This window comes from Equus quagga, chromosome 5, assembly GCF_021613505.1.
Source record: "Equus quagga isolate Etosha38 chromosome 5, UCLA_HA_Equagga_1.0, whole genome shotgun sequence".
Taxonomy (NCBI): Eukaryota; Metazoa; Chordata; class Mammalia; order Perissodactyla; family Equidae; genus Equus; species Equus quagga.
The window spans coordinates 3,189,107-3,215,292 of NC_060271.1; the positions used below are offsets into that span (position 1 = coordinate 3,189,107).

Sequence of the window (26,186 nt, forward strand, 5' to 3'; positions counted from 1 at the left end):
TGTTAAAGACATTAACATCTCTTTTTTAACTAACTAAATAAAACTGCTTCAGAAAAAGGAGGTCTGTTTTTTTAACGATTTTAAGGAAATATTATTTTGTTTATTCATTTCATGTACAAATAAATGAAAATGACTGATTCACTCAAACATGTCAAATGAATATTTACATGGTATACATGAACATTTTTCTTCTTCCTTTAAAAATACATTCGGTCCTCAAGAAAGAAACGAGTGAAAGTGATATTTGAAATGAAAAAATACTTTCCCCCCACACATACACAAATAGAATAAAAATGAATTTGAGCACTAATTAAAAAAAAGCAAAATGTGAGCTAAGAAAAACATATCTAAGGAGATTAAAAGCACCAGCCAAATAAGACAGATTATCTCAACTTAGAGAAAAGTATTTGTTGACTGAAGAAATATGTCCTGATGGTATAATTACTAGCTGCTACAGCTACTAGCAAAAAGAAAAAAAAAGCCCTCTCCAAAAAAAGAGAGAGAAAAGTAAAAACATACTACCTTTGAAGACGCATGACTTTTTTATTGCTATAATACATGCTGAGACAGGTGACTCCAAGTTGACTACTTTTTGTTTCTCAGCCAAAAATGCTATTCTGTAATTCAAAAATATGTAGGCTCCCAACATGAACAGCTCCTCATACTTACAGACATTTATTTGTTCTGATCTGAATGCACATGATATTTTATTGAAAAGAATGGGCTTTATCATCCAGAAGCATCAACACCAGTTTTCACATCTAAACCAAAAACAACTTTTTTATTGACCTCAGTACTCAACTCAGAGGCTCAGAGCAGCTTACTATATAGAAAAATGGTGTCTACAAATGATCTTAAATACTATAATTTCCTACCTTCCATTCAAAATCCAGCTGTTTCATAGCTCGGTAAACTTCAGCCATAATGTCATACGGTTTGCTCTGACTTCGGATTCCAAGATGCCACTTGGCTTTTTTCACAGCTAAAGATTTGGGTTTAGTTGTATTCAGTGCATCCAAAGGACATCTTGCTTTAGGGCTGTCTGCTATAAGAGGTGGCATCCTTTCTGGATGAGGTTTCAGGCCTGGGGGAATATGCATGGTACTATCATCCATAAAAGAACCAGTTGGGGGACTCGAGGCGAGGTAGAACTCACTGGCTTGGTTCATTATTCTCCGATTGTCAATGATAAGATGATAAGCCACTGCAAGCTGGTCTTGAGGGTCACCACTATATAAACTGTTCATTACTTCTGATTCTGTACACTCAAATTTTTCACACACTTCTTTCACAGCCTCATCATCAATGACGTTAGCATCATAGGAGGGGTCCTCAGGAAATAAGTAAGTGGGCAAATCTTGTTTAAACCATTCATGCTCTCTAGGAAAAATACCACAATACACTATGGTAAGAACATGCTTTGGCAAGTCCCAAATAATTTAGACATGAGGCAATAGAATACAATAGAATCGGAAAGCCCTAGTCTCTAGCCACTTACTAGCTTTGTGACCCTGGGTAACTTAACTAACCCATACCCTTGAATAACTATAGTTATTCAGACTTGGGTGTTTGGCGGACATTTTCTCAAAAATAAAAAAAATGAGCCTATCACTTCAAGGAAAACCTGGAAGTATTTGTTGCCAATGATAAAATTCAAGCTTTCAAGCAAAATTTTAGAATTTTGTATAATTTGTATCTGCCTCCATGAATTTGACAGCTTCTTAATACTTGAAGACTTTTCTGATAACTTTATAGTGATGATAATAATGAATATAATTTTTGATAATGGATAATGAAATGTGTCATTTGCAAAATCTGTCTAACTCAATAACCCAATATTTTCCAAACGACCTATACATGATGTTACAGAATGATACATGGGTAAAAGTTCCACTGAAAACGCAAAACAGACCAGCGGATTTTGTTGTAATAAAGCACAAAAGTTCAGATATGTTTCCTGATTTGATACTGCAACTAACACGTTAAGTGTTGGTTTAATATCAAAGAAGAGGGGCTGGCCCGGTGGCACAGTGGTTAAGTTCGCACATTCCGCTTCTCGGCGGCCCGGTGTTCGCCGGTTCGGATCCCGGGTGTGGAGATGGCGCCACTTGGCAAAAGGCATGCTGTGGTAGGCGTCCCACATATAAAGTAGAGGAAGATGGGCATGAATGTTAGCTCAGGGCCAGTCCTCCTCAGTAAAAAAGAGGAGGATTGGCAGCAGTTAGCTCAGGGCTAATCTTCCTCAAAAAAACAAAAATATATACCAAAGAAGAATATCCATAACTATCTGAACGGCTATTAAAATGTTCCTCCTTTTTCAACCACTCATCTGAGTGAGGCCAGATTTTCTTTATGGACTTCAATTAATACAACATATTGCAACAGAGTGAAAGAAGTAGATATGAGAATTTAGCTGCTGTCTTTGATTAAGCCAAATACTAAGAGGATTTGAAAAATGTAAAATAATGCCACTCTTATCACCACTTTTGTTTTTTTGGAAAATAAAGATTTTTTCATAAAAGATAGGTTATTTAGATTAACACTTAGGTTTATTGCTATTTTCAAGTGAATTAAATATTTTTAAATTTCTCAGCTTTAATTTCTAGTATGGTAAATACTAATAGACATCACCTGCGTTAAAAACAAAACAAACAAGACACAGCTCTTTGGAGTCCTCAATTTTAAGACTGTAAAGTGGTACTAAAACCAAAAAGTTTGAGAGCTAGTCTCCTAAATCTTATTTTCTCACAGCTATAGGCCTTTGCACATGATGTTACTATTACCATCCTGGAACATCCCACCCGTTTTCAACTGACTAACACGTACTATTCCTTCAAGACCAGGAAGCACTGCTACGTGGCAGAACTGGGCAGCCCCTAACTGCATTCACATCAATATATATTTTGCCTGAATGCTTTCTACTGACTAATTAATTAGTTTATGAATATTTACTAAGGACACAATATGGCAAAAAGACACACTCCTTCTGCTCCTATATTCCAGCTGGATATAGATTAAACAAATACTTGCAAAAATAAATATATAGTTACAAATATACAAAAACAGAAAATCCTGTGATAAAGATTGTGAGTGAAGAGCCTGGGGTAAAATGAGAGAATATAATTCAGAATGGGAGGTGGATGATTAGGGAAGCCACTCTGAGTAATGTGTAAGCAGGTACCAGAATGACTGTAAGTCAGATAAGCAAAGAGTTGGAAACAGGTATTTCCAGCAAAAGAAACAATATATGCAAAGGCTCTAAGAACAGAAAAAGTTTTGCCATGTTCAAGGAACTGAACTGAGGCCAATAGCATGAAAGCCTGAGTTACAGGCTGCAGTGGCAACACCTATCAGATATTTCTGACAGCTGTAGGCTATAAGAAAGGTTTTAGAATTTGAATGTACGGTTGATGAAAATCACTGAGACTTTAAAGAGACAGGGGTGACATGATCTAAATCGCAGTCTATAAAGATTATTCTGCTTGTGATACAGAAATTGAATTGAAAAAATAAAAATAATAATAATAATAACAATGACACTAGTGCAATAGTCAAGTGAGAAATGATGGTGTGCCAGGCCCTGAGGAGATACACAAAGAAGAAACTTCTACAGCTTCTAGTAGATCTTTCTATTATAACATTCATACTTTCTCATGGTTACTGATTTTTTCTTAATCTTTCCCACTAAACTGGGAGCTCCTTGAAACAGTGACCATGCTTTATTTAGGGGTACTCCAGTACCCAGTACAGAGAAAACGCTCAATAAACGCAGAAAAAATAAATGATAAATAGACATGTGAAGTACGAAGACAAAAATGAATTCATTAATATGTTTATTTGCTATATCATGATAATAAGCACCTAAGAGATGTTTAGGTAACGGCTGATGGATATTAACTTTTTCAAAAGAAATATTAGAAGATAAATTTTGTTACATCTGATAGTTTAAAAATATCAATGACAAATAGGGGAGACGAGCACTTTTGAATGAACTTCAAAACTTCACTCTTCTATAAAAGCAATGAGTACTAGCAAAAATTGTCAAAATCAACTTGTTAAGAACTCTGGAAACTAACCAAAGGCTTGCAACAATCTAAGGAGTACTTATTCAAGAAAAATGCCTGAGTCTCGGTAAGAACAGCAAGATTTGTAATATTTTAAATTGCCCCATATCTATCTCCCTTTCCTCATTTCTGTGGTAGCCTTGAAAACCAACAGCTTCACGATCATGGTAGCCCAGAAAACCAGCAGCCTAGCAACCACCCGGGGGGAGATGGGGACACAGGTTCAGAGTTCTCCAGAAGTCCTATCCCCAGAGAAGTGCCATTATTTGACACGTCTGGCTGTTTCTTGGAAACCTCTGCTCACAAGTCTTGTCCTTATCTGACTCGACTCACACTTCCCTTACTGCCAACAGCCTTCCCTCCAGGACATTTGTCAAAACAACCAATGGCAAGTGTCTAACATCCCAGCTGCCTAAAGCAGCAAAAAGAGTTGGAGCAAATAAGCAGCTGACCAAAAGACTTACCAGGAAAAGTCAGGGAATAAGAGTTCCATGGGGGTCTTTGAAATACTCTGATATATTCCCGGGACTCAAGAAGGCCACACACATATGCAGAGCTGTGTGCATGCCCAAGAAAGGCCTTAATTTCTGATCACTGGCTGACTTTGAGGCTCTGCACTAGCAAGAAGTGAAGACTAAGGCAGAGTTATGAACCTCTCACTGGAGCACTGAAGACATACTCCCAACATGCATACACAGCTCCTCAGCAAGGGCCGGCAGACTTATTAGATCAATGCACTTAAGGAAAGCTCTGTCTAGTAATTAGCTGACCATTACCTAACCAAGCAAAGACTTCAGTGGCCACCCACAACAAAGAATAGACTTTATGGAACTGAATCAGTAAAATCACTAAGCAAACAAACAAGAGCAACAACAATATACGACAATTACAAACTCTAGGCATATACCCAGGAGAAATGAAAACATACAACCATATAAAAACTTGTACATCAACATTGATAGCAACACTATTCATAAGGGCCAAAAAGTGTAAACAACTCAGATATCCATTAACTGATGAATGGATAAACAAAACGTAGTATATCCATACAACGGAATATTTTTCAAGCACAAAAAGAATGAAGTACTGATAGATGCTACACTATGAAAGAACCTCAAAAATATTATGCTAAGTGAAAGAAGCCAGACTCAAAAGGCCACATACTGTATGATTCCACTTTTATGAAATGTCCAGAATAGGCAAATCCATAAAGAGAGAAAGCAGATTAGTGGTTGCCAGGGCTAAAAGGAAGAGGAAAAGGATAATGATTAATAATGCGTATAGAGTTTCTTTTGGGGATGATGAAAACGTTCTGGAATTAGATAGTGGTGATGATTGTACAACTCTGTGAATATACTAAAAACCACTGAGTTACATAATTTAAAGGGGAAGCTTATGTTATGTGAATTATATCGATAAAATAAACATTTAAAAAATAATAAATAGGGAAATAACCTAAATTTTCATTTCTAATTCATTAGATAAAGGACCATAATTATTTACAATAACAAAACTGCCAATTAAAAAGCCATACTTCCAGCTTTTGATTTTCAGGAGTCAGTTTCTGAATTAACTCTACAAAGGCAAGCAGTAACCAGGATGTTTATGACGATCTGCCTGAGACAAAATCAATTCATTCCCATGGGTTACAACACAGCCACTAAAAATTATGTCTTTCTATCACCACTACCTGACACCTGATTTTGATATATGACTTAAGATTAAATGAGTTATGAAGACTACGAATCGCATTTTAGAAACTTCACAATGTTCCTAAACTTCTTTAAGTGCAGCTACAAGGTTCTTATATTTTCACTTAAACATTAATAGCTAACATTGTGTGCTGGACATTGTGCTAAGAGCTTTAATTATATTAGGATGAATATCTGCACTTTCTGGTATTCAACTGTTTTTTAGACCTACAGAAATAGTAAATTCAAATGGTTCAACCTAAGACTATCCTCTCAACAAATCTACTATATATGATGTAACTAAAGCACAAAGAGAGGAAGCAATATGTTGACAGTAAACAGAAGAACTCAGGATTCATATTTAGGGGGAATTTATGGTATGTGAATTATATCAATTCACAACTGAACTTCAGACCCTTCACTTTTAGCCACAACAACATTAACAGTAATACTAAATTAAGGCACTCGGGAGAACACAAAGATGTGATTCTCACGAAGACAACGTCTGTCTTATCTGCCACTCTATTCTCAGCACCTAGTACAGGGCCTTGCACAGAGCAGATGCTAAATAAATATCTGTTCAATAAATAAAAGCAGAAACGATTAATTGAACAAATTAATATTGAGATATATTTTCTAACCTCCATTGGCTTACCAGATTATAGCAAACATAAGATCTGTACAGAAGTCACTATAAGACAGAATGTGGTGGCATAACAGAAATATAAAATATTATGGTATTTGGAGGAAGGATGCATGTCAGAGAACTGGTGTAGCAATTTAGATTAGTGGAAATAGTATAGGTTTTGAATTCAGGCAATTTCTGAGTTAAGCTTCACTTCTGCCTCTTATTAGTTGCATAATTTTCAACAAACAGATTTATTCAACACAATTCATATAAAGTACACAAGGCCTAGCATATATTAATATTTGGTCCCTAATTTAAAGGAACTTAAAATTTAATAAGGTAAGCAAATACATAAATGAATCATAACAGAATCTTTCTAAGTTTCAGTTTCATGGTTTGGAAAATGAAAATAATAGCTACCTATTCTCAGTGTAATAAAATAAATCAAGTATCTACCAAAATGCCTGGTATATAATAATTGTTCAATAATTTGTAATTCTTTCCCTGTTGAGCTATATTTTATTGAATCAAGAATTCCCAAACATTAGAAAACTGAATATGGGTAAATTAAAAAATGAATTCAAATTCAAGTTTTATATTATTTTAAGTACAGAGACGAATGCCACTATTCTATACCACCTACACATGCGTAAATTAACTCATCCTGGTTGAATTTTATTTACATTTTTCTCCTAAAGCCCGTAAATTTACAAACAACTGTTTGAAAATAACAGACTCAGTACTTTTACTATTCTAAATCATACATTTAGAATACACATACGTTGACAGAAATAGGTGCAAGTACATATATCAGCATATCTAATTTTCTTTCTAAGGAAAAGCAAATAAAGTGAACTATTTATTCTAAAGAACCGAGAACACAAGAGGTTTTTTTCCTGCTAAGTTCCTTTCCATAACTAAATCTGGTGTTAATTTACAATTTTACATTTTTATGTCTGAGGCCTGAACACGGAAGAAAGGCTGGGGGAAGAAAAGAGAATGCAAGAGGGATCAGCTCTCGCCTGCAAGACTGGCAGCAGTCACATAAACAACTGCCTCAGTCAGCACTAAATATTCCAAGAGTTACAGATCTCTGCACAGTCATTCTGGCTTATGAAGAGAGGGGAAGGATTCTGGAACGATGTCAAAAGAATGTGTTTGTAAATAAATACCTGATAAAGTGTTAGGTAAGAACAAAAAGCCCTCTAAGAAACATGACATGATAAGTAAAAAGTGGAAGGCAATGAATCACCCTGGCTTGTGTGCGCTACATAAAGATCATATTCACAGTAACACAGCAACTGCACTTTCAAGGTTTCTCACATAACAAGAAAGCCCTCACAGCAAACCCACTAGCAGCTATTTTTGGATTCAAAATCTTAGCAACAATTTTTATGCTTTATTTCACCAACCATATGTAAACTACACAAATCTCACCCTGTTTTCCATCTGAAATTTGTTCAAATACTTTTTGAGCATATACTATATTCCTAGGTCTTCTAACACTATATATACAAAAATGAGTAAGACAGTTTCCCTCCGCCTTTGTAGTCACAATTTAAGAGAGGAGAAAGACACACCGAGAAACAGCTGGACACAAAATGAGAATGAAAGAATAAAAGCATGGAGAAAATGTGGAAATCAGAGAAGTGGAAGCAACATTGCCTAGGGGAGCCAGAAGTGAGTTCACAAGGGAGGTGATATGTGAGCAGAATTTTAAAGGATGAATGGAAATCTAACAGGTCAAAAAAGTCAGAAAAGGCATCAGAGGCAAAGGGAATAATATAAACAAAGACATGAAGGCATAAAATACATGTCATGTTTGAGGAACAAGGAAACCCCAACGTGGCTGTTGCATTGGTACAAGGGGTGCGGTGGCAATTGCAGGCCATAAACTGCAGGAGGACGATGGCCTTCCTCTGAGGGGCCTCGCATGCTTGCTACCTAAGCTAAAAATCTTTGGAAACAATCTGAAATATTTACAAGATGAGTGACATGATCAGATTTGTGTAATAAGGAATGTAAAATTCATATGAAGTAAAGTGTTACAGAGCCTAGCATAAAGCAGGTACTCAATTAGTGGTACTATTATTAATACCAGAATATGTAGATAACAGTAACAAAAAGAATATTCACCTTATGTCTTTGATAGTTGCTCGTTTCAGGGGGTCAACCTGCAGCATATGCATCAGGAGAGTGGCAACAGAACGATTGAGATATTCTGGGATATAAAAAACACCCCCTCGGATCTTCTTAAACAACGTAGGTACATGCTCATCATCAAATGGGAGGGTGCCACAAAGAAGAGCATACAAAATCACACCACAGCTCCAGATATCAACTTCTGGACCTGCATACAATCTAAGAAAGATGACAACACAAATAGGAAATGCAAGTGTCATTTTTTCCCATCTCTACGTACCCTGCTTCTACATGCACATACAGTATAGATCAGTATATGTCGCTTTCCAAGGTCTTTATTCAAGTCTGTGGTCCCTCCCCAACGCTCAATGTTTGTTCCCCAAAGAGAATAACTGGTCTAACCAATTACTATTCAAGTTTTCCAAAAGAAAAAGCTATTTTTACTTATTTGGCACAAACTCATATAACTGAACTTACCAATTGACTAAAAAATACAAAACTTCTATGACTGATTTTTGATGGAAATAACAAAGCAGATGACCATAAACTTGAAAAAAACAATACTATATAATATATAGGCTAAATATTTTTATCATAAAACTATTAGAAAAAAGAAAATGCAAATATAATACAAGTTTTATCCTTACCCACCTATTTTAAGGACTATTTAAACACTAAAGTATCTAACTAGTCCCGTGGCAATCTCTTTGACAGTATGTATCCTGTAGCACATTATCCTGAGTACCTACTACTTTCATCCTAATCACTTGCCAGCTCGTGGGATTAAGATTAGCTTTGCTCCAGAACACCTAGAATGTTATTCCTTTTCTCCCTCACCTTGCTACAGTATTAAAATTAACCTGATTACACATTATCAAACTCAAACCTGTGTCTGAATATAATCCATTTCAATAAAAGTTACTATCATTTACATCATTTGCTGTATTGTCCAAACTCCTATATCTGCTACTTGCAATAACACCTTTTCTATATTTTCTCTCACAGAATTCTGCTAACTTTGAAAATCACACATTGATCACTGTAGAACACTTGAGTTTACCACTGCCATCTGTATAAACATTTTTAAAATGAACCAATGAGTAAGTTACATAAGTAATTACACAATCTCCACTTGTGTAGTTTAATTTCACAAAACAATATTGTCCCCCAAAAACCTCATTCTTCTAAAGACAAAATATACAACAATAGTCAGTATACTTTATAAAAGAATATGTAAAGTATTATTACAGGACTGTGCCTGATAAGTAAATATTGACACTGGCTTGAATTTAGCAAATGCTTACTCTCTTACCTGTACTTTTCTAAAATGAAACAATCAAGATTTGTTTTAGTCATTTTTTTAGTGGAAAAACTCCTTAAATACATTCATAACAAAATCTAAATTAAACGTTTAAAAATTGTTTAACTATTCTCTCTTCAATAATGGAAAAATTAAAGGAAAAATTTGTTTCTACTCTGTTAAAAATCCTATCTTCTAGGGGCCAGCCCCGTGGTGTAGTGGTTAAGTTCGCATGCCCCACTTCAGCAGCCCAGGGCTCACAGGTTCAGAGCCAGGTGCCGACCTACACATTGCTGATCAAGCCATGCTGTGGCAGGTGTCCCACATATAAAATAGAGGGAGATGGGCACAGATCTTAGCTCAGAGCCAGTCTTCCTCAGCAAAAAGAGGATTGGCTGCAAATGTTAGCTCAGGGCCAATCTTCCTCAAAACAAAAATCTTATCTTCCAAAGAGAATAATTAAATATTATCAGCATGAACAAAAGCTTATTCTTCACTAGTATATTATTACCTGCCTGAGATGACTTCAGGTGCTGCATAATTTGGAGATCCACAACTAGTTCGCAGAAATTCACCATCTGACATCATATTAGATAATCCTGAAAAAAGGTGTAATGTTTACCTAGTGCTAGATATTTTTAAAAGCAGATATAGACAAATGCATGAGGAAAATGTCAAGTCTTTAATGCTGCACACATCATTTCTTAATTATTGGAAAAAAAGCAGTGGAATGCATTTTTAGACTAGAAAGAGACCATTTGAGAGTGGTTACCCCAAGAGAAAAAAGCTAAAGTATATCACATATACAAATGAATAAACTCCTTTTCTAAATAAAAATGTTGATTCACTTCACAAATTTGAGGTTATTCTAAATTACATAAACTTTTCCAAACATAAAAGCATCAAAATATTATTTATTCACTTATATAGTTAAAAGAATAAAACAGAAACTATTACTTTTTCATACTATGCTTTCAAAAGCCCTTTTAAAAAAATTTCTACCTAAGTAGAAATCAGATAGGCTCCAATTTATAAAGATTATGTTCCTTAAATTTTTAATTTGGAAAGCTTTAATTCAACATAGAAAAAATAATCTATCAAACCAAAAATCTAGCTGAACTATAGTACTTAATGAGTTTTCTGATTTAGTGATGGGAGAGAAACATGGAAACCGGTTTTCTGGTTTTTAGATTAAAGACGAGGTACAGACTAAAATTTGTAAATAACGCAACACTGGACTCTGGCACCTTTCCAGCTCTCTTGCCGTAACCTCTCACTTCCTAATCTTTTGCTAAAAAACCTACTATGGCATCCTGTCCAGGTGTGTTTACCCCAGAAAGTGTTTGGTGCATAAAAATTACGATTTACCTTTTCTTTTATCCCTGATAAAAGCTCCTATTCTTTTACTAAGTTCTTAAATATTACCCTGAGATCCATGGACACTCCCCTGTATCAATTCAGAAAGACTATAAGCTCCAGAACTGCATGCAAATTTTCATGTACCTCCACGTGGAGACTGCAACTAATCCCTTTTCATGGTTTAGAATTTACAATGTTGAAACTGAAAGTTCTTACGTAAGAGTTGTTACTGACACACTTTAAAAGGTAGCAAGCACATTTCTGAACAACCCTGGAGTTACATACCAAAATCAGCTATCTTGGCATTCATTTGTGCATCCAACAGCACGTTCTCTGGTTTCAGGTCTCGATGAACAACCATATGCCTGTGACAGTAATCCACAGCGGACAGAATCTGCTGAAAGAGCCGCCTGGCTTCCATCTCTTCAACCTATCAAATATAAAAGAAGTTCTACTAAGAATATTTGGGACATTTACATAGCAAAAGATTCAGTTTCATAATCAGCCTACATATAACTGAGTACGCTAATTAGAACTGTTACAATTCTCAACAAATCAGACAAACAAACCAAAAACTTGCATTAATGCTCAACATGTCAATCAACAGGTTTTTCTTTGTGCTAGGCAGTAATAGCAGTAATAGCAGTAAAAGCAGTAATATTTAATTTTCAACTAACATTACTATATGTGTACAATGTTTTTAGGAATTAACAAGTAAAACAATCTAAAGCAGAACTTACATGAAAGTGCTAAGAAAAGGAAATAAGTGAATCTTCAACATGATGTTATGGAACAGGTTTTTCATTTTGAAAGGTATAGCATCATGCTGGCAATTAAGTGGAACATACTTCCTAAAATCAGTATTTTGAAAGCTGTACTTTCTAAGAAAGAAAAGATGTCTAATACTCCACATGTTTAGCTGGGCATTATTACAGAAGCAACCCCGACTTGGAAGACCTCTTTACTGTTTGGTATTTCCCACTACTTTCTTCCTTTTTAGCTTAGGGACTTACTGTACTACACAACACGTTACTCACCCGTCCATGTTTACAGATGTAGTCAAATAATTCACCACCAGACACATACTCCATTACCATAAAAAAATCTGTTGGAGTGCTGATCACCTGGTATCTTTTTTGCAAATGAAAAAAGTTAATAAAAAATTTCACTTTAACCAAAATCAATCTAGCATATCTATTCTTGCTACAATTTTACATTCTAGTGTTTTACAATATTTTAAGATGGTAACAAATCATACAATGTTATCAAAATTATCACAGAGCTATACAAATGCAACTACTTTCTGAGGCTTACAAACTTTCCTTCAGATCCTTCCTTTCATGTGTTCATTAAACAACTGAGCATTAATTTTTTCATTTAAACAAAACTTTGTTTACAGTGTATGGAGATGAGGTATATTTAAACATAAGTAAAAAATATTCTTGGAAATGTTAAATGATACCAAAGGGATACAATCAACAAAATCCAAGAGGTGGACTAACAGCTTTTTCTTCAACAAATAAAAGACAAGAAAAGAGGGTAAGGAGAAGCTACAGATTAACTCAAGAGATATACTGACCAATTATACCGTATAGACTTGTTTTGATCCTGATTCAAACAAACCAACTTTAAAAACCATTTATGAAGCAATCAAGAAAGTCTGAATACTGACTGGATGGTTGATGTTGTTGTTGATTATTTTAATTTTTTAGGTATAACAATGAACTGTGCTTGTGTTATTAAAATTTTAAAAAGTCTTTATCTTCCAGAGTAGATAATAAGGAGTTTACAGATTAAAACATAGTATTTTGGATTTGCTTCAAAATAATTTGGGATGGAAGAAGTAGGAGAAAGCAGATATAACATTACCTGACAACTGGTGAAGCTGAATGACAGATACATGAGGTTTCACCACTTTACTTTTGTGAATATTAAAAAAATTTCCACAAAAACTAAATAAACATACGTATGTATGTATGTGTGTATATATATATATAAAAAATATATATATAGGCATTCAAAACTGAGCACATCAAAAAAATAAAGAGGCAGTGATGTCAGCATCATCGGGAGTGAGTTATTCCCTTAGTCTCTCTCCACAAAGTCACAACTAAATGGACATTCAGTAACCAACAGAGGATTCTCTACAAAGCACAACAGGACATCAGAGAGATCCACACAGCCATACATCTGAAGGTAGGGAATAGATCCCTGGGAAGCAGTAGGAAGAGGTGAGTGGATCCCTCCCCCTCCCAAGAGGCAGCAACCTAGATCGAGGGTCCTCACACAGCAGCCAGCACATGACTGTAAGAGTAGGTGGGGGGCAGCCAGGCATCTGCATGAACACTTTCACTTTCAGAGTTAAAGCTTGACTGTGGGAGTGTCCACCAAGCTGCAGCAGCCTCACCCATGGGAACACTCTCCACCAAGTGGAGTGGCTCAGCCCCTGCAAAGGAACCCCCAGCAAGTGCAGCAGCTCAGGTGAACTGCCTGTGAGCAGAGTGCCAGTGTGCAAGCACAAAAGAAAGCACCCCACCCCTGCCGCCTAGCACACCAGCTCAGCAGGTCCTCTGCCAAGGCAGCAGTCCAGCGCCAGAGCACCTGTGTGTGCATGTGTGACCTGCCAAATGGCTGCCAGCAGGCAAATGAAGATAAGCCCTAATAGCACAACTTCAAGCAGATGTGGCAGGTTCAGAAAACACAGATCCTGCCCCTCCCATCAGAGATGGCAGGTGGAACCTGAACCTAATAGTACTACAAAGGCCCTGGCAAAGGATCAGTTGAGCAAACACCATGAAGAATTATACCAACACTTCAAAGCAGAAGGAAAATTACAAGTCTCCAGAAACCAATACAAACCAGAAGTCACAGAAATTTACAGTAAAAACGACAGAGTATTCAAATTAGCTGTCATAAAGAAACTCAATGAGTTAAAAGAAAACTCAGAAAGACAGTTCAATGAGCTCAGGAATAAAATTAATGATCAGAAGGAATACTTCACATAAAAGACTGAAACACTAAAAAAGAACCAAACAGAAATTCTGGAGAAGGAGAACACAATTAATGAGATAAAAAATAATCCAGAATCCTTAAATAACAGAGCTGACATTATAGAAGACAGAATTAGTGATTTGGAGGATAGAAATACACAAATGCTTCAGGTGGAGGAGGAGACAGAACTAAGATTTAAAACAAATGAAGAAATGATTGGAGAAATACCCAGCTCAATTAGGAAATGCAACATAAGGATTATAGGTATTCAAGAGGGAAAAGAGAGAAAGGAGCAGAGAGCTTGTTCAAAGAAATAATAGTTGAGAACTTCCCAAACCTAAGAAAGAAACTGGACTTACAACTACATGAAACCAATAGAACTTCTACTTACATTAATGCAAAAAGACCTTCTCCAAGGCATTTAACAGTAAAACCAGCAAAAGTCAACAACAAAGAAAAATATTAAGGGCAGCAAGGCAGATGAAAATAACTTACAAAGGAACCACTATCAGGCTTCCAGCAGACTTCTCAGCAGAAACATTATAGACTAAGAGAGAATGGAATGATATATTCAAAATACTGAAAGACAAAACCTTTCAGCCAAGAATACTCTATGTAGCAAAACTATCCTTCAGACACGATGGAAAAATAAAAGCCTTCCCAGATAAACAAAAGCTGAGGGAGTTCATCACCACTAGACCTCCCTTATAAGAAATGTTGAAGGAAGCCCTCATACCTGAAACAAAAAGGGAAAGGTTTACAAAGCTTTGAGCAAGAAGATAAATAGAAAAATCAGAAAATTGCAGCTATCAGACCACTTAGCAAATACGATTATAACATAAAAGATAAAGGGAAGGAAAACATCAGAAACAACTTTAAACAGTTCAATTTAATCACAAACTCACAACACAGAAAAGAACAATTTTTGACAACAATAACTCAGAAAGGGAAGAGGAAAGGGCTGGAACCTACTTAGGCTAATGGAAATAAGAAGCTATCAGAAAATGGACTGTCTTACCTGCAAGATCTTTTATACAAACCTCATGATAACCATTAAACAAAAAGTTAGAGCAGAGTCATAATTCATAAATAAACAGAACACTGAGAAAACCATCACAGAAAACTACCAAACTGAAATGACAGTCAGAAATACAAGGGAAGAAAAAATTGGAAATATAGAACCACCAGAAAACAAGACATAAAATGGCAGTACTAAGCCCTCATATATCAATAATCACTCTAAATGAAAATAGACTAAATTTTCCAATCAAAAGACACAGAGTAGCTGGATGGATTAAAAAACAAGATCCAACAATATGCTGCCTCCAGGAAATGCATCTCAGCTCTAAAGACAAACACAGGCTGAGAGTGAAGGGATGGAAGACAATACTCCAAGCAAAGACAAACAAAAGAAAGAAGGTGTTGCCATACTTACATCAGACAAAGCAGACTGCAAGAAAAAAAAAGACAATGAGGGGCCAGTCCAGTGGGGTAGTGGTTAAGTTTATGTGCTCTGCTTCACTGGCCCAGGGTTCGCGAGTTCCGATACCGGCAATGACCTACACACCACTCAAGTCATGCTATAGCAGCATCCCATATGCAAAAAATAGAGGAAGATTGGCAAGAGATGTTACCTCAGGGCCAACCTTCCACATCAAAGGAAAAAGAAAAAAGACAGTGAGAGACAAAGAGGGGACGTATATAATGATAAAAGGGACTTCTCACCAAGAGGACATAACAGTTATGAATATATATTCACCTAACACAGGAGCACCAAAGTATATAAAGCAACTATTAACAGACCTAAAGGGAGAAATTAACAGCAACACAATAATAGTAGGGAACCTCAACACCCCACAAACATCAATGGATAGACCAACCAGACAGAAAGTCAACCAGGAAATCATGGATTTAAATGAAACACTTGAGTAGATGGGACTTAAGAGATATAGAAAGAGCATTCTATACAAAAACAGCAGAATGCCATTCTTCTCAAGTGCACATGGAACAGTCTCAAAGATAGACCATATGTTGGGAAACAAGGCAAGCCCCAATAAATTTAACAGGATTGAAATCATATCAAGCATCTTTTCTGACCACAATGCTATGAAACTAGAAATTAACTACAAGAAAAAAGCTGGGAAAGTCACAAATATTAAAATAACATGCTACTGAACAACAAGTGGATCAATGAAGAAACCAAAGGAGAAATCAAAAAATATCTGGAGACAAATGAAATGAAAATATAACACACCAACTCTTATGGGATGCAGCAAAAGCAGTTCTAAGAGGGAAATTCATAGCAATACAGGACCACCTCAACAAACAAGAAAAATCTCAAATAAGTAATTTTAAACTACACCTAACAGAACAGGAAAAAGAAGAACAAACAAAGCCCAAAGTCAGCAGAAGGAGGGAAATAATAAGTTACAGCAGAAATAAACGAAATAGTGACTAAAAAAACAGTAGACAGGATCAATGAAACTATGAGCTGGTTCTTTGAGAACATAAACATAATTGACAAACCCTCAGCCATACTAAGAAAAAAAGAGAGACGGCTCAAATGAATAAAATTAGAAATGAAAGAGGAGATATTACAATGGATACAACAGAAATACAATTGTAGATAATATGAAAAACTATATGCCCACAAAATGGATAACCTAGAGGAAACAGATAAATTCTTAGATTCACACAATCTTTGAAAACTGAATCAAGAAGAAATAGAGAATCTGAATAGACCAATCACAAGTAAAGAGATCGAAACAGTAATCAAAAACCTCCCCCAAAACAAAAGTCTAGGACGAGATAGCTTCTCCTGAGAATTACACCAAACATTCAAAGATTTAATAGCTATCCTTCTCAAACTTCTCCAAAAAATTAAAGAAGACAGAACGCTTCCTAACTCATGCTATGAGGCCAACACTACCCTGATACCAAAACCAGGAAAGGACAGCATAAAGAAGGAGAATTACAGGCCAGTAATGCTGATGAACATAGATGCAAAAATCCTCAACAAAATACTGGCATACTGAATACGGCAATACGTTAAAAGGATCATACACCATGATCAAATGAGATTTACACCAGGGATTCAGGGGTGGTTCAACATCCGCAAATCAATCAATGAGATACACCACATTAACAAAATGAGGAATAAAAAGAATCACATGATCATCCCAATAGATGCAGAGGAAGCATTTGGCAAGATCCAACATTCATTTATGATAAAAACTCTTAATAAAATAGGTATAGAAGGAAAGTACCTCAACATAATAAAGGCCACATATGACAAACCAACAGCTGACATCATACTCAACAGGGAAAAACTGAAAGCCTTCACTTTGAGAAGAGGAACAAACAAGGGTGCCCACTCCTGCCACTCCTATTCAATATAGTACTGGAGGTTTTGGCCAGAGCAAATAGGTAAGAAAAATAAACAAAAGGAATCCAAACTGGAAAGAAAGAAATGAAATTCTTGCTCTTTGCATATGACACGATTCCATATATATAAAACCCTAAAGAATCCATCAGAAAACTATTAGAAACAAGCAGCAACTACAGCAAAGTGGCAGGGTACAAAGTCAACTTATAAAAATCAGTTGCATTTCTATACACTAATAATGAACTAGCAGAAAGAGAAATCAAGAATACAACCCATTTACAACCACAACAAAAAGAATAAAATATCTAGGAATAAATTTAACCAAGGAGTTGTGAAAGACCTATACATTGAAAACTGTAAGACATTACTGAAAGAAATAGAAGACATGAGGAAATGGAAAGATATTTCATGCCCCTGGATTGGAAGAATAAACATAATTAAAATATCAATATTACTGAAAGCAATCTATAGATTCCATGCAATCCCAATCAGAATCCCAATGACATTCTTCCCAGAAACAGAACATAGAATCCTAAAATTTATATGGAACAAAAGACCTCGAATAAGCAAAGCAATCCTGAGAAAAAAGAACAAAAGCTGTAGGCATCACAATCCCTGACTTCAAAATATATTACAAAGCTATAGTAATCAAAACAGCATGGTACTGGCATAAAAATAGACACACAGATCAATGGAACAGAATTGAGAGCCCAGAAATAAAACCACAAATCTACGGACAGCTAATCTTCAACAAAGGAGCTAAGAACGTACAGTGGAGAAAGGAAAGTCTCTTCAATAAATGGTGTTGGGAAAACCAGAGAGCCACATGCAAAAGAATGAAAGTAGACCATTATCTTGCACCATACACAAAAATGAACTCAACATGGATTACAGAATTGAATGTAAGACTTGAAACCATAAAACTCCTAGAAGAGGGGTCAGCCCCGTGGCTAAGTGGTTAAGTTCAGGCACTCTGCTTCAGCGGCCTGGGGTGTCACTGGTTCAGATCCTGGGTGCAGACGTAGCACCACTCATCAGGCCATGCTGCAATGGCATCCCACACAGCAGTGCCAGAAAGATCTATAACTAGAATATACAACTATGTACTGGTGGCTTTGGGGAGGAGAAGAAAAAAAACAAAAAGGAAGATTGGCAACAGATGTTAGCTCAGGTACCAATATCTGGGGAAAAAAAAAACTCCTAGAAGAAAATATAGGGAGTATACTCTTTGACATCAGTCTTAGCAGCATTTTTTCAAATACCATGTCTACACAGGCAAGGGAAACAAAAGAAAAAATTAAGAAATGGGACTATATCAGACTAAAAAGCTTCTGCAAGGCAAAGGAAACCATGAACAAAATGAAAAGACAACGCACCAACTCGGAGAAACTATTTGCAAATCATATATCTGACAAGGGGTTAATCTCCATAATACATAAAGAACTCATACAACTCAACAACAAAAAAGCAAACAACCTGATCAAAATATCGGCAGAGGATATGAATATACATTTTTCCAAAGAAGATTTACAAATGGCCAACAGACACATGAAAAGATGTTCAACATCACTAATTATTAGGGATATGCAAATCAAAACTACAATGAGACATCACCTTGCATCAGTGAGAATGGTTATAAGTACCAAGACAAAAAATAATAAATGTTGGAGACAATGTGGAAAAAAGGGAACCCTCATACACTGCTGGTGGGAATGCAAACTGTTGCAGCTACTATGGAAAACTGTATGGAGATTTCTCAAAAAATTAAAAATAGAAATACCATAGGATCCAGCCATCCTAGTACTGGGTATTTATCCAAAGAACTTGAAATCAACAATTCAAAGAGAGTTATGCACCCCTATGGTCACTGCAGCATTATTCACAGTAGCCAAGACGTGGAAGCAACCCAAGTGGCGATCAAGGGATGAATGGATAAAGAAGATGTGGTGTAAATATATACAATAGAATACTACGCCACCATAAAAAAAGACAAAATCGTCCCATTTGCAACAACATGGATGGACCTTGAGGGTACAATGTTAAGCAAAATAAGTCAGACACAGAGAGACAAACACTGCATGATTTCATTCCTATGTGGAAGATAAACACGTGGATAAAAAGAACAGATTAGTAGTTACCAAAGAGAAAGGGGGTTGCAGGGTGGGCAAATGGGGTAAAGGGGCACATACATATGGTCATGGATAAAAATTAGACTACTGGTGGTGAAGATGATGCAGTCTAAACAGAAACTGATAAACAACAATGTACATCTGAAATTACACTGTTACAAACCATTATGACCTCAATAAAATAACTGAAAAAAATATAGAAGGAAAGAACCTTAGCTTTATTTGGCAAAATAAAATTTTTCCTAAAAAAAGTACAACTTCCCCTCTATACACACAATTTTACCGACATCTTGAAAACAAGTTAAATACAATATTAATGTTTTAACTAAGGTTGCATTTAACACTTACATAAATGAACAGTTGTTCTATGTTTTAAAATAGGCTTGCTTTGTTTATAAAGGATTATCTGTAATCTGATTGATCATGAGCAATATCTAATTTATACTGACTTACTATTTATGGCTGCTAGTAGAGCGGTGTCGTTTTTGCATGGCTTAACGGCACCCAGTAGAAGGCACAAGCAGGAGCTGAAAGGAGCCCAGATGCCACCCTTTGGGCAGTATACCTGGATACAGGATGTGTCAGAAGCAGAGGAACCTTTTGGTGATTAGTCCACCCAGATGGGGCATTTTTGTTAATGTGCACAAAAGCAAGTATAAGCTGGATGGTAATTCTGCTTACTATCCCCCACTAAGGAGGAGTGAAAAAAATGGCCAGGAAGTTGGTGATATAACAACGTATTATACATTTTAAGGACACATCATGTATAAATTATACACTTGAAAAAAGTAAAATATTAAAGCTATAGTATTGAAAACTATTAGAAATTTTCAGAAGAAATATTTCTAGCAGCAATCTTTAGTCTTTGGGATGAAAAATGACTAGGTACTCCAGTTTATATAAAATAAACTAATATAACTGAGGAATAAGTTCAAATGAACTGTGGAAAGGGAATTTTACCTGAGAACTCTAGAAGAAATGGTTCTATAAAAGCAATCCTAATGGCCCCGAACTCCAATTTAATAACATGACTAGTAGAGAGCAAGAGCGCCCACTGTGTCCCTCCCTGAAGGTTGATCTGATTGATTAACAATTCTCAATCACTTTTCTTCTAACTGTACATCTGTGGGGCATAAGAGAAAAGAAGTGATAAAATTCTAATAAACTTAGCTGCTGATTCCTCCAAGTATATCACAGGTCTTCAATAGACACTGTTGGACTGAACTATTTCATGAGACCCCTAACTCCACAGCATCCACTGTCCACACCAAAGGCCAATCCAGAGCAATGAAAACCACAGCTAACATTACTGAGCACTTACTGTGCGCCAGGCACTGAGCTAGGAAACGGTGACACAACATTGAGTAGCTACTTGTATTGCATTTGGTGAAATCAATAGCTCCTCCTTCTACTCGTGGAGCCTACAGTCTACCCAGGAATCCAGATGTTAAACAAGTATTCTTTTCAGAACACAAATCTGTTCTCCAGCAGCGTCATAATTAAAAATCTTCAGGGATTTCCCATTGCTCTTAGGTCCTAAAGAAATCAGGCCCCTGCCTATCTCTGTTGTTTGTCTCATCTTCGATTCCACCACTACAATACAGGGTTTCTTTTCTTTATTAGTCATGCTGCACTTCCTCCTGGCACAGCTCCTTTGTACAAGCTGTTTCTGCTAACCTGAATCCTATACCACGACCTGTACTCCACCCTTCAACTGGTTAGCACTCATCCTGTAGATCTCAGCTTAAAGCTCACTTCCTAACCCAGGTTAGGTTCTTTTTGCTCTCACGGAAGCATTTCCCTGAGCTTCAGAGCACATACCTCAGTTGGTAACTATATACTTATTCTTATGATCATTTGATTAATAACTACACACCTAGCAAAGTATCTATAACGAAGTAGGTATTTAAGTAAATAGGAATTAGCACTTTTAAATAATGTGAGCAGCTTGGAGCCAAAACTCAAATAATCTGAGACTGAAAATTACTTCAACCAATAAAATTTCAATTAACCAGAATGAGGTGGGGACAAAGAGAAACATCATTTTTAGAAGAAATAAGTCCTAAGAAAACAGTTTCACGTGAAAAAGGCAAATTCCAGGATTATCTTCTAAGCCTGGCCAAAGTAAGCCAAATCTTTTGAGCCCTCTAAAATGATAATCACATTGAAGCATTCTATGAAATTCAATCAGGAATCACTCATACATGTCACTATTTTCTTAATACAATAGAAAAGTAAACTAACATACTTTAGAAACTTTTCAGAAACAGTATTTCTAATTAAGCAAAAAAAAATTTCAAGTATCCAGAAAAACCCAAAGCATTATTCAGTTGGTCAAGTTACATGCATTTTTAGGCACTATTCCTTTAAATAGCATATAAAACTCATGGGAAAAAATCTTTCTAAAGTTTGGCAAAAATCAACCGTCATGAGCATACCTTTCTGATGGTTATATCTATAGAGTCTTAAAATATTATATAGCTATATATACAGAATAGTATTTTTCTTTAATTAAAATTCAGTTGTAATATAAAGAAAAGTAGTAATCATCATCCTTGGTTCACGGCATTTGTCTTTATTGGTCTATGAATGGCCTGCTCTTGTTTAGTTAATTACTACTTTTAATAATATAATAAGAACCTACAAACCCATCACCTAAAAAAGCCCAGGACTTTGACAATACCTCCATCCAAGCATAGAGTGCAGCAGCCCGCCCCATCCCATTGCCTCTCCTCACCCAAGGGAGCCATCACCCTGAATCCCCTGTTCACTCTTCTCTCGCTCGCTCTCTATACAGCTTTATTTATATACATACAGCAGTCTCCCTTTATCCACGGGGGCTATGTTCCAAGACTCCCAGCAGATGCCCCAAACCACCGATAGCACTGAATTCTATATGCACTATGTTTTTCCTATATATACATCCTATGATAAAGTTTAATTTACAAATTAGGCACAGTAAGAGATTATGCAATAGTTATACAACTAATAATAAAATAGAAAAACATATATTGTAATAAAGGTTATGTGAACGTGGTCTCTCTCAAAATATCTTATCGTACCGTACTGACTCTTCTTCATCTTGTGATGATGTGAGATGATACAATGCCTAGATGATGAGAGGAAGTGAGGCGAATGGCGCAGGCATTGTGGCACAGCATTATTTTTGGACCGTGGTGGACTGCTGGTAACTGAAACTGCAGAGAGTGAGACTGCGGACCAGGGGACGACTGTACACATACGTATGTGCAGCCCCTCTCCATATAGATAGGAAAAATTCATACTCATATGCGTATTCTTATTTTAATTGTTCTCAGCTTTAGAAGAAAGGGTATAATGCTATATGGAACATTTTGGGACTTGCTTTATTGAGATTCATCCACATTGTTGTGTTTGCTACAGTTATTTGACTTGATCACTGTATAATATTCCATTGTTTTTATTCATCTACTCTCCTGTTAATAGAGAGACTATTTATTCATTCAATCTACCACTAAATGGCATTTTTTCTACCCTTTCTACTTTCAAATTTTGCTAATATAAACAGTACTGCTATGAACATTCTTGTGCATGGTAAGATTTTCTCTTTGATATATACCTATGAGTGAAACTGCTGAGTCATAGTTTATGTGAACGTCTAACTTAGGAGAAAATGCTAACTATTTTCCAAAGCGATTTTGGCAATGCTAAAATCTTTAGAAAGCTTATGAATTTATATATTCTCCAACACTTCGAACACACTGTACACATGTCTTATGAAATGCTTACTTGTGTCTTTTGCCCATTTTTATTAAGTTAATCATGTTTTTTAAATTTATGTGCAGACATACAGAATAAATCAATATTTTCCATAACATGTTAGCACATAAGATAATTAATATGTCTTGGCAATTAACTTTATAAAAGTATGTATTTTCAGTCACCAACTCACACTGAATTTGGCTTTCACTTTCTCTGTAACTAGATCTGTATGTATCTTGAAAGGATAATAACTTTAAAGAACGTATCTGTATATACTCATGCAATATTGTTATCACGCACAAATTTAAGAAATCATGAATCTCATCAAATATCCAATCAGAAGGTTTCCTGATTCGTTTATAATACTTTTTTGGTTTTTGTTTTTATATTTTTATTGAATCAGGATCTAAATACAATTGGTTGATATGTCTCTTGTGTTTCTTTAAATTTATAGGTTGTTCCTCCATTTGTTTTTTTCCTTGCATTCTCTTGGTGAAGAAACCACTTGGTTTGCCCTATAGTGAGGATTCCATAGTCTCATTTTGCTGGTCCATTCTTTACAGAGGCATAATGCACAGTCTCATTTTGCTGGTCCATTCTTTACAGAGGCATAGTGCGCAGTCTCATTTTGCTGGTCCATTCTTTACAGAGGCATAGTGCACAGTCTCATTTTGCTGGTCCATTCTTTACAGAGGCATAGTGCACAGTCTCTAGCCCCCTCTTAGATCTAGACTTGATCAGATTTCAGTGTGATTGTTGTTTTCTTTTGAAAGAACAGATGGTGCTGTGTACCTCCAGCCGAAGGCTTACCATATTTGTCTCTCCTTTTTGGATATTAGCAGCCACTCTTGATCAGAGCCTAGATTTATTAATTCACAACGAAATTTGAAATGCTGGCCAATTTGCATAGTGTAGTAATGAACTATGGTCTAAAGGAAATCTTGACTCAAACTTCCTTCCTCAAAAACCCCACTGTCTCTGAAGTGGAGGCCATCAGATTATACTACCCAATACTTTTTCTTGTTATAGACATTAACCAATTTCCTTGCCAACTCCCTCTCATTCTGACTTAATGTCTTTTTTCCCACTCCTACTGTGGTCATCATTTTGGATGTAAATAATATCCTTGTCTAACACGTGGCCTCTAAGTTCCTTGATCTGCTCATTTCTAATTATCTGTTCCTCAACCACACACAGCCACTCACCCCATGGTCACACACTATCTAAGACCAATTCCTAACATTACGCGCTGGATTCCTCTCCCCCACACACAAAGGACTTAGTTTCTACAATTCACTCTTCTTTCTCTCGTATCAATCTCTCCCTCTTGAACCATTCTCTTTGGCATGTAAATATTCTGTATCTTCATCATAAAAAAAAAAAAAATCCTATTTAGACCCCACATTCCCCTCTAGTTATCACTCCTATTTCTTTCCTCTCCTTTTAATAAAATTCCTGAACTATCTATTACTACTACCTCCCCTTCTTCATCCCACATTCCCCTCCCTTCATTCCATATAACCCCTCACAACAGGTTTTTGCCCTCAGCATTCCAACAAATTGGTTCTTTTCAAAGATACCAGAAACCTCCACCTCACCAAATCTAGTAGTCAATTCTCAGTCTTATCTTACTCAATATTCAGCAGTGTAAGGAACAGTTAATAATTTCTCTTTCTTCAAATATGCTCTTCACTTGGCTTGAAGATAGCCAATTCTCCTGGGTTTCCTCCAACCTCATTAACTGTTCATTTTCATTCTCCTTTGCTGTTTCCCCTCATCTCCAGACACCTTAACATCATAGGGCCCTCAAGATCAATCCTTAGACTTCGTGTTTACCTGTACTCACATCCTTGGTGATCTTATCCAGTCTTAGGGCTTTAAATATCTTAAATACCATCTATAGGCTGATGACTTCCAAATTTATCTCTAGTTTACACCTCTCCCCCTATTTCCAGACTCACATATTCAATAGCCTATTTACACCTCTCCTTGGATGTCTAATAAGCATTTTAGCTTCATAAAACCAAAACCAAATTGTTGATACCACTCCCCACCTCAAACCTCTCCTACAATTCTGTCTACTTCAGTTAATGGCAACTCCATCCTTTTATTTATTTGCCCAAGCCAGATACCTCAGAGTTATCCCTGAGTTATCCTCTCACAATCTACATCTAAACCTGTCAGCAAATGCTGGTGTCTTTACCTTGCAAGTATATGCAGAACTTGCTTACTTCTCAATACTCTCCACATTATGCTCTATTCCAAGCCACCATCTCTTTCACTCAGATTACTGCCATTGACTCTGAACTGGTTTCTCTGCTTCAGGTCATATGTCAGGTCATAAAATCATACCTCTGATCAAAACTTTCCAACAGCTTCCTATCTTACTCAGAGCAAAAGCCAAAGTCCTTACAATGGCCTCTACCACCCTACACAATCTGGATCCCCTTTATGTCTCTGACCTCATCTCTTACTCCAAGATCACTTTGCTCCCTTGATCTCTAGCCTGTAGGAATTTCTACCTCAGAGCCTTTGTATTTGCTGTCTCCTCCAACTGCTATTTTCCTCCTCCAGCTATCTGCATGGCATGTTCCTCACCTCTTTACTTTCTAACATAAAATATACTTTACTAATATAGGGTTTATTGTCTATCTCCTCAATGTCCCCCTCTAGACACACACACATACACACACCACACAAATATAAGCTCCATATTAGCAGAGATTTTGTTGCTGTAATCTTTTTGTTTGCTGATA

The 26,186-nt window shown here is 36.2% G+C and overlaps 1 protein-coding gene across 2 annotated transcripts in view; it reads right to left on the minus strand.

Annotated features, from left to right (window-relative positions):
* PRKAA2 (protein kinase AMP-activated catalytic subunit alpha 2) overlaps nt 1–26,186 on the minus strand; it is a 41,990-nt gene that overhangs the window by 9,601 nt on the left and 6,203 nt on the right. Inside the window, exons 2-6 of one of the 2 annotated variants that reach the window (XM_046661067.1) lie at nt 12,222–12,315; nt 11,470–11,614; nt 10,337–10,424; nt 8,520–8,744; nt 876–1,380 (exon numbers count right to left, since the gene is read on the minus strand). In XM_046661067.1, the coding sequence (XP_046517023.1) occupies nt 876–1,380; nt 8,520–8,744; nt 10,337–10,424; nt 11,470–11,614; nt 12,222–12,281 (1,023 nt within the window). In that variant the 5' untranslated portion in view covers nt 12,282–12,315. The remainder of the gene's footprint in view (nt 1–875; nt 1,381–8,519; nt 8,745–10,336; nt 10,425–11,469; nt 11,615–12,221; nt 12,316–26,186) is intronic. The other variant, XM_046661066.1, reaches the window with a different exon arrangement.